Source organism: Branchiostoma belcheri, unplaced genomic scaffold (assembly GCF_001625305.1).
Source record: "Branchiostoma belcheri isolate BF01 breed outbred unplaced genomic scaffold, Haploidv18h27 scaffold58, whole genome shotgun sequence".
In the NCBI taxonomy this organism is placed as follows: Eukaryota; Metazoa; Chordata; class Leptocardii; order Amphioxiformes; family Branchiostomatidae; genus Branchiostoma; species Branchiostoma belcheri.
Window position 1 is genome coordinate 1,840,887 of NW_017804220.1, and position 10,081 is coordinate 1,850,967.

At 40.9% G+C, this 10,081-nt stretch overlaps 2 protein-coding genes across 2 annotated transcripts in view; one reads left to right on the plus strand and one right to left on the minus strand.

Annotated features, from left to right (window-relative positions):
- LOC109481815 (low-density lipoprotein receptor-related protein 6-like) overlaps positions 1-2,788 on the plus strand; it is a 78,429-nt gene extending 75,641 nt beyond the window's left edge. The window contains exons 21-23 of the mRNA XM_019784403.1: positions 40-153; positions 677-919; positions 1,387-2,788. Coding sequence (XP_019639962.1) covers positions 40-153; positions 677-919; positions 1,387-1,916 — 887 coding nt within the window. The 3' untranslated portion in view covers positions 1,917-2,788. The remainder of the gene's footprint in view (positions 1-39; positions 154-676; positions 920-1,386) is intronic.
- A 3,622-nt stretch (positions 2,789-6,410) lies between these two features.
- LOC109481888 (lymphocyte antigen 6B-like) overlaps positions 6,411-10,081 on the minus strand; it is a 19,819-nt gene continuing 16,148 nt past the window's right edge. The window contains exons 3-5 of the mRNA XM_019784518.1: positions 8,655-8,781; positions 7,805-7,907; positions 6,411-6,578 (exon numbers count right to left, since the gene is read on the minus strand). Of these exons, the coding sequence (XP_019640077.1) occupies positions 6,424-6,578; positions 7,805-7,907; positions 8,655-8,781 (385 nt within the window). The 3' untranslated portion in view covers positions 6,411-6,423. The remainder of the gene's footprint in view (positions 6,579-7,804; positions 7,908-8,654; positions 8,782-10,081) is intronic.

A 10,081-nucleotide genomic window follows, 5' to 3' on the forward strand; every position in this document is an offset into this window, starting at 1 on the left:
GAACAGACATCTGACTGCTCTGTCCATTTCCCTCTACAGGCACGTGTGGACCAGACCAGTTCCTGTGCAGAAACGGACGGTGTATTGAGAAGGAGAAACGATGTAACAATGAACAGGACTGTGTGGACAACTCTGATGAAGATGACTGCACCGGTATGTACAGACATGGAAAATATACTGTTTTAATTTTAAACCAGCCTGGTATGTTCACTTCATGGCTCATATTGTAACATTTCCGGCTATCATGGGGTGTCTTGGCCTGTTTTTTTCTTATTTGCCCTGTCGCTTCTTATTTTTTGGAAAAAATCTTAGAAACAACAAAAAAATTGGTATGGCCTAAGCGACATTGAATTTTTGCTTCATTGATATGAGTGCGCTATGGGATAGGACTGTTTTAACATAATACGTTAAAAGAATGACCAGAAAATTGAGTGTGTAAATCCAGTTTTGCCACCCTGAAATTGCATTGGACAGTTTTGGTGTGGAAAAGCAGCAAAAACTGACATATTTTTGGCATGGTCCATTGGAGGTAAGCACAGTCACTACATAATTCTGGTCACAGTCCCTACATACAATGTAGTTCACACATAATTCTGGACAATCACCATGTTACTCTTTTTCCACTGTTGGTAGTGTTTTTCCTGATTAATGTACGATGTATTTCTTGATTTTCCAGATCCGACCAACATCCGGAGCTACGGGAACGAAGACGGCAACTCGCTGACGATTGCCGTGGTGATCAGCGCCATCATGGCGGTCCTCATCATCTTCATGATGGTGTTCGTATGGCGGAGACTCAAGCGGCAACAGGAGGACGGCTTCACCAACGATATCGTCATGGTAACCAACGGCAACGTGCCGACGATGGTGGCTCTACCGCCAAGCGCGGGAACAAACTCCCTACCAAGATCTGTGTCAGGTTTGTGTGCCTTTCAGTGTTTTTATGATGCAGTAAAATATAGCAAAGAATGTTTAGACCTTAGAACAAGTAGTATAAGTTGATTTATATATTGTCTTGTACGTAGGACAATTTTGTTGTGCCCACGTGTCTGTCTGTATGTCTAGTTAAAGACGAATTTCGCTGTACATTTGTTGTGTCAATAAAGTTCTCATATACATGTAATATAACCGTCTCATCTTATAAAATGTTTCTATGGTGGAATAGTGTATACTTGATGGTGGAAAATTATTCATTGTGTCAAACGATTTTGATTGAGTGTGAAAATTCTTTAACACAGTATCGGTGATGTTGATACATAAGGCCTTAGAGGACTAGCCGTAAGATTGAAACTGCATGTACCGTATGCTGTAGGTACATTTTGAATACAAGATTTTCAGCATATTCGTGGTTTTTCTTCACTTACAATGTCTCATGTTTCTGTGCAGGCCTGTCTACGTCGCGAGGAAAATCGGCCACCACTTGTTTATCATCGAGTTCTGTACCCGGATCCGGTTGCGGGCCTCCTCTGTACGACCGTACGCACGTGACGGGAGCCTCCTCCAGCAGCACGGGTTCCCTGGGCACGCACTACCCGCACGAGACGCTGAACCCTCCGCCCAGCCCGGCCACCGACCGGTCCCAGTACACCGCAGACCTCTTCTACTCCTCGCACAGCTCCCAGAGCCCGTCGACTGTCAGATCGTACAAACATTACAAGTTCAGAAACGTTCCCCCGCCTCCGACGCCGTGTACCACGGATGGCTGCGAGGACAGCGAACCGTACCCGTTACGGGGGTTGAGACCGAAATACTACGACATGAACTATGACTCGGACCCCTACCCACCCCCGCCGACGCCTAGAAGTCATTATATGTCCGACAACAACTGCGACAGTTGTCCGCCATCGCCGTCCACGGCGAGAAGTTACTTCCATCCGTACGTCCCTCCCCCCTCACCAGCAACGGACTCTCCCTAGTGTACATGATCAACGGTCGGTCCCTTCACAGACACTGTACAGTCGTTCCAATCTTTCTGCAGTGGCGTACGCAGGAACTTTTAAACGGGTTTTATCGCGAGCAGCAAAAAAAGTGCCTTCCAAGGGTCGTGTGGCGACGAGAAGGGTCGACTAGAAATGAGAGAAATTCTACCTTTGTAAAGTTGTAACTACCTGTATCTACTAAAGTGCCAGCCTTCTTCTCGGGAAGAAAAATGTGCATCCAACATGAAAACAACAGGCATATTCATGAGAAAATTGTAGCAAGCACCTGTAATTATACTTGTATATAACAAATGCTTGTATTTCGAGAAGGGAATCCTGTTTCCAAGGGGTAGGGGGGTTGTAGAAAAGCTTGCTGTTTTCATGTGGGATCCTCACATTTTTTTATATTCCTTGGATGTTTTCCACAGTGATGCCAAGGGTGACTCGCTCCATGGAGCTATTAAAGATACCCCCATGCTAACATTGACTTGTAGCTGAATTATAACATAGACAGTTGCTTAGAGCGTCTTGTAGGAGCTGTTTTGGCTACAGTGTAGCCCTTTTAGGGGTAGCGGTTCATTCATGTGTAGAATTATATCCTCTGGAAGCAACAAACCAGAAGGTTTAGAATTTCGGAACCAAAATATAACACTGCCAAGAGTATGAAAAAAAATGTTAACCTTCTAGTCCCAAAATCTGTGTAAGTATCGACCCCCTCACCCTTGTATCACTGTGGTATCTTGTAATTTATACATAATAGTATAGGAACTATTGTAATATATATAAAAGATATATTTGATATTTTTGAGCTGTTGACACTGTTACCTCCATGTTTTTAGCACAGCCAATACAGTCCACACATTTTGTAAGATAGGAGATTGTTTTTTGTGGTCTCAATCAATATGTGCCTCCCTCTATCAGACCTTCCTATTCCGCCGTGCGAAAAACAGCCTGCCAACCCCTTTCAAGTCAAGTGTTGTAGTCCGGACGCATTCACTTCAACCTGAACAAGGACTGTACCAATTGTTTTCGAGGGATGAAATTTCATCATACCCTATATTGGAAAGTGGTAGCGACCAAGTGTTTTAAAATTTCAGGTCTGTGGACCACATAACTGCAGTTATAGGGGTGGACAGGTTGTTTTTTACTCTGGAATGAGGAGGATTGTTCTGAAATCCATGTGTACCATGCTTTGTCTTACTCAGGAACAATGTGTGCTCTACGGCAGGTACATGGGAAATATTTTTGTAAAAGACGACAAATCGACAAAGTCTTAACTGTTGGTAGCACATGGTAGCCATTTTTTAAAAGATGGTCTAGAGGAAAAAAAATCATTTTATTATTGTGCGTTGTTCCTGATAATTGTGCTGTTCATACTGCCTTCATGTAATATTTTAATCTGATTATGATACATACAAAAATGCATTAAAAATGATCTTCTCAATGATAATGAAATGCCATAGAACAGTTAAATGTACAGGAAAGTGGTTAAATTAGCATTTTTCTGATGTTTTTTAGTAAATTCTGGCTGTTTTGATGTCACTTTCCTCCAAGCAAGTGCTTGTACTAAGTATTTTATAGTGTCATTCCCACCACATATGAACTCCACCATGACTTGTACTGAATTTGCAACTAGAACCTGTCACAATCATTGCTAATATTTACTGCCAAAAGTAAAAATACAAATTGCCAAAAATAAGCATTAACCTGTTGTACCTCTAATCATAGCCAACGGCCAATCACGTTTGAGGGTGTCATGGAGAAGCGTTCTCATTGGTCTCTTATGACAAGTCAGATGATTGGTTGGAAGAATGGTTCAAGATGTGAAGAAGCAGTCTCATTGGTCTGTCCAAGAAGCAGTGGATTGGTTCAAAGAGGGGTGGCTGAATATGTAGATTAGATCATTTTCGTTCCTCTATGAAACCTACCGTGTTGTGTACGCTTTCACAATGTGATGCCTTACAGTGTAAGTGTAGCTGTATGTGCAAGTCAGTCTAGAATGTCCTTGTGATTTTGTTTTTCTAGAATAGATCACTAAATGGACGTAACTGTCTTGTATTTGAAAACCACTTCCTGGCTGTCTTACTCTGTTGAAATTTGTTGTGAACCATCCATTTAGTCCAATGTTAGCTAGGTACATGTATATGCCTGAGGTACAATGTAGGTTCTGAAGCTGTAACACCCCTTTATTTAAATGGCATCTTCCAGATGTGAGTATCCAGACCAGTATTTTGACTGTACCATTGAAGGAATAGGGGAGTTAGGAAAATTTCAGTGGGCAAGATTTTTTGTAGCGCTCCTATTCCTATGTACAGAAGTGCCTGATTAGCCTGGGTACCATCCCCAGTAGTATATTCGCAAACTCTATAATTGGTTATAGAGTTTGCGAATATACTACTGGGGATGGTACCCAGGCTAGTGCCTGATACAGTTGAGGTAAAACTATGTATGAGAGGCTGCTGTTCTATTTTTATGTGCAAGGGGGCGTTGTTGTACGTACATGGAGGGTTGACGTCTTGTAGAGAAATCTCCATGGCAGACTTGTATGTAAGATTGTAACTTTGGTAAAGAATGAAGTCACATGGCTGTTTTAACCTTGTAGTTTGGTTAAATCTTTTGTACAGAAACGTTGATACGAAATTTGCAACAGAGGTCTATCTGTTTAATGTATTAAGTTTAATACAAAATCTGTTTTTCCTAAATAAAACGTGTGGTGTATTTTCTTGTACCATAACTTATGAACATAAGAATAAAGACATTCTGTGATATATCTGATTACTAAGTCTAGGTGAATGGTAAGTCAGTAGGGCTATAATCTCCACTAGAGTTCCAACGCCGGCTGAAAAATTGTAAAATTTAGGCAAATAATAATAACTTGCCGGGAGTTGGACAGAAATTTTACCCTTCTGCACTCAAGTCCAGACCGATCCTGGTTGTCCATCACAATTAACTTTTCAACCAATGATAGCATGGCAATTACCTGTTCGACCAATGAGAGAGTGGATGCGTATCCTTCAAATATTTGCATTTCTATGTTTGACGGAGGGGGGCGGGGTTACGGGATCGGTCTATCAATAGTATCCACCTATTCATTCATAGTCATAACCCCTTAGGAAGGCCTCGTGGAGGCTACGTTTAGGGGTTTTTGGAGACTCAGTTATTTGAAAAACTACATTAGTAATCTGTCGATTCGTATACTGAATTCAATATAGTAAAAGCTACATCAGGGACGGGGGGCGATATAGACTTCTGGCATTTTCTTATTAGTAACTGATAAGGTCACGTGCCCTAAGTAATTGGTCATTCGAACTAGATGAAGTACGAACAATGCTATTTATTGACCTCTCTTCAGATTTAATCCATTTCACATTTACTAGTATACTACTTGCACATTCTCGTTTTATTTAAAGAAAATAGGCAAATTCTGTCACAATGTTGTAGGACAAGACTGAAGTAGCTAGCCTGGGTGCAATCCTCCGTAGCTACCGCTGGCTTCCTACTGTCGCTGGCTACCATACATGCATTTGTACATGTATAGGAGCCGGCGGTAACTACTGAGGACCCAGGCTATATTAAAAAATCATCGTTGAATATTTTGTTGTTTTTAAAGTCGTTTGGTTTGCACATCAGATCATCAAATCAAGTTTATTGCTCAACAACTGTAACTGGTACAATGTATGGCAACAAGATCCTGGGTTATCAACAGCAAAACTGATTGAGGTTTGCACATGGCCGAATTTAGCTTTTTATCATCCTGTGCCTCCAACAAACGTTATCCTTCGAACACTCACTACTAACAGACTGCACCGTACTGACGCTGTGGTGCTGGTGCGCCCCCTAGCGTTCAGGGCCGGTATCACTTACGCGGTAAGACAACTAACATGTCAACATTAAAGAGCCTTAACAATAATAGAATTATAGAGCCTTAACAGTCGTGGTAGTTTATTACTTTCTTCATTATAAAAAGCTATATCTTTCATCATTATGATATCGTATATTCCATTTCATAGCGTTTCATTTACAATGTAAATCCGTCTTCTTTCATATTAAACCGACGTAGTCATATCGTATTTGTGCTACACGTATAGCTCCAACAGCAGAATGTATTGTAGTGAATTTAACATAATTATAGTATCATGAAACTTCATCTGTGTTGATAGTTACATGTTTAGAGTTAAAACCTTAGATCCAACACAAAAAATTCTCTCACCTAGAGCTTTCGACCAGTCACTCTGGTCTTCCTCAGTAGACTGACCCAGTGAGGCCTGTCACGTGGCTTCTTTGAAGTGTGGCGTCAACCGCGACGGGGGCCGACATCGTCTACAAGATACCTCTGGCCCAGTGTTGACGTCACACTTCAAGGAAGCCACGTGACAAGCTACTGGGTCAGTCTACTGAGGAAGACCAGAGTGACTGGTCAAAAGCTCTACATGTAGGTGAGAGAATTTTTGTGTTGGATCTAAAGTTTTAACTCTAAACACTTATGTTTGGTTATTGAACATGATTAATCGTGATTTACAATCATAAGTATCGTTGACAGCAAAGACGATGCCGCCCACAACAGGAAATGACGTCGTGCTGTCCGGGTTGTACCGGAAGTGACGCCAGTGTCGGTGTTACATAAGTCCGTCTTGCAGCAGGTGGTACAAACTGCCTTGTCTGTTAGATAGAGGTAACGCCATGTTGATTTGATTATATGGATGACATCCTCTGGGAGCCCAAAAATTGATGCGCGCGTGCGAATAAAAAAAAAGTTTTGCAAAAAAAAAGTTGTTTTCATTATGAAATGTACGCGGTCATGAAGGTTGAACAAATGGCACAGAATATGGTTTGGCGAATAATCTACTCTTCAAATTCATTTCTTTACAATTTCGTCTTTTTTCGTTTGATTTTGGCATTCTACGACATTGGTATAGTTTTTATTTATTTTGTAACTTACGGTATATTTTTGCTCATTTTGCAACTGTTTTGTACGATTTACAGTATGGTTGAAAACTTTTTTTTTGGAAACGGCCGAAAATCCATGCGCGCGCGGATGTCATCCATATAATCAAATCAACATGGCCTAAGTAATGATCATTATCATATAGCCAGGAGGCGTCGACCAATCAGAAGGTCCATTTGCCATTGGTTATCAGGCCGTAACCTCAAAAGTGGTCGGTTAATAGAATAACCGACCACTTTTTGGACCGTACTATTATGCAGGGGACAGGGAATTAACAGTAGAGTAAAGACTTGTAGTATTTATCTATTAAAACGTATTGTAGTTTATTTTTCAAATGATTAAGCGGCGCTTTCATTCATCGCTATATATATATATTTATATATGTTTCAAATGCATAATCTGAGTGTGTAATGAAAATGTATACAGCAAGTATACGGTCATTCCACTACCAATATTTGGCCACAGCAAGTAAATGGATGACATCCTCCGCAGATTCAATATCCAATGCGGTAGGGCGGAAAAAAACAAGGCGGGCTTAAAAAAAAACAAGATTTTTACATTTTCAAATTTTGACTCAGTAAGAACATCACGTATACACAGCCACCATCACATATAAAAGGAATTAACTACATCATTGCATCAAAGTAAGAAACAAAACATTATATCAGAGCCTTTTCTTGTCTCCTCTCTTCATATTTATCTACCACCCACCTTCCGGCATGGCAACAGATATCTTTGCCCATTTTCAGCATGTTGACCACTGTCGGAGGACAGCAAAATTTCTTGTTTTTTCCCCGAAATGAGGCGAAAATTAAAGTATGCGCTGATGCCATCCATAAAAATTACTTGCTGTGGCCTTAAGTAATGGTTAAATGTGGGAAAACATATAATGATAGTTCTAGTATAAGGTAATTGCTAGGTAATGTTAGAATATACGTACCAGTATTAGGTAATGGAAGACAGCCTATACAGCTGAGACTGTGGCCACAATGTCTGCCGAACTCTGTCACAGACTTGTTCGTAGTAGAGTAGGAGTATTCCGTCTGTAATGTTAAGAGTTTAAAAAAAGAAAAAGCTTAGATAAAAGTATCTCAACAATCCATTTGTTTATAATATTTTATAGTGTATTTTTCCACTATGTGTTTTGTTTTCATCAAAGTTATATGTTACATGTCATTGAGTTTAGTATATATCAAACACAGCAAGAAATTAGCGACAATTCAGTTTTTCGTGAGACTGTCAATGCTAAAAAGCTTATGTCTTAATAAAACATAAAAAGACTTGGCGCACGTAGCGCAATCACAAAACTCAAAATAGGCTGTCACAAACTAAGTACAGAAACAAGGAGATATAAAAAAATTACTACCGACCAGAGGGTTTGACTATTTTTTCCAGAGCTAATTGAGGGTGAATATCACTTTTTGATTGTGTCCTCAATATATTAATATATGCAAATCACTATACACTAGACTATCAGCTTCTATACTAGATTTACCTCTATGACCTTGAATAGCAATTTTAATACATATATATGACAAACCCCGTCATATACGTAGGAATATATATTATATATGTATAGACTGTATAGATATTAGCAATTCCTCCATTGATTGTAAAATTTCATACCTATGCCATACTAGCCATTCATTCTTGTATTTGACTAAGAGTCAGATTTGTACGGTGTCGACAGTTACAAATATTTGTTTGCTTGTTTGTTTGCTTGCTTGATTGTCTTCTTGTTTTGTTTGCTTGTTTGTTTGCTTGTTTGTTTGTTTGTTTGTTTGACTCACCACGCAGCTGTCCGATGAGGCGTCACACTGAGTGACGGAGGATGGCCCCAGTCCGGCCGGGTCGTGTCGGCAGGGGTGTCCGGCGGTGACCGAGCACGAGTAACACCGCAGGCCGTCTTGGGGAGAGGAAACAGCGGGGAATTAACGTCAAGACCGGTACCAGTGTAACAGTGGGGGGGGGGGGTACCAACTGCATGAATCGTCTGACGGATCTTGACCTTTTAGCCGATTAGGTAGGAGCGTCGGATTGTAAGCTTGGCGCCCGGGGGCCGTGGGTTCGATCCCAGCCCGGGGCCAGGGGTTTCTTACTGTTTCCACTCCAGAGCTCCTAATTCTTACACTATTCATTTTCATTTCTTCGCATTTCCTTCTTTTCCTTTGAAATTGATTTTCGCATTAAAGGACATCAGTATCGTTCCCCAATATTTTTTTTGCCATCTTTGGCATATATTTGCTAATTTTGCGGTTGCTTTGTACGATTTTCAATATGGTCGAAAACTTTTTTTTTGGAAATGGACTAAAATTCATGCGCGTGGGGTGACATCCACATAATCAAATCAACATGGCCTTATGCTCGTTGTGATCAGGCCTCAATTCGGTCAACGTCACGTTTTGCTTCACGGATGTGCAAATACGACGGACGGTGTATAGAATATCAATATGGCTTTACAAGGTACACAAAGCCGGTGATAAGCCGTCTATCAATTCATAAAGGACGACCGATGAGAAGCTAAGCTGATAATACGAGACAACGGGATAAGTTTTCTGTATAGCCTCAATTAACGTAAGTCCGGACGGAGAGCTTCGCTTAACTTACAGGTCGAATGAAATGTAATCGCAACTGAGAAGGGCCAAAACGTGGGCTTCACTGATAACATAGTCTTGTTGAATAGTACCGATTCTTTGGCGTCGAGTACAATGCATGGTGACTGCCTGAATCATTCCAATCAAACTCTACCGACCACGATTCAGGTCTAAGGGGAAATTTTCCTTTACGATTGAAGAAGCATCAAATCATCCTGTCTGATGGAATTAGAACATACATGTGGCAGGATTTATATGCACTTAATCATCTCCTTCCTTCCTTCCTTCCTTTCTGCATTCCTTCCTTGTTTCGTTCTTTCCTTCCTTTCTTCTTTCCTTTCTTCATTCCTTCACTTTTCCTTCCTTCCTTTGTCCCTTTCCTCCCTACCCTTTTCCTTCCTTTCTTCCTTTCTTTCTTCCTTTCAGTGCACAGTAAACCAGCCAGAAGTACCCTTCCTTCCTTCCTCCCTCCCTTCCTTCCTTCATTCCTTCCTTTCTTCCTTCGCCCCTTCCTTTCTATCAATGCACAGTAAACCAGCCAGAATAACCCTTCCTTCCATCCTTCCCTCCTTCCATCCTAAGGCTTATTCCTCTATCCCCCTCCCTCCCTCCCTCCCTCCCTC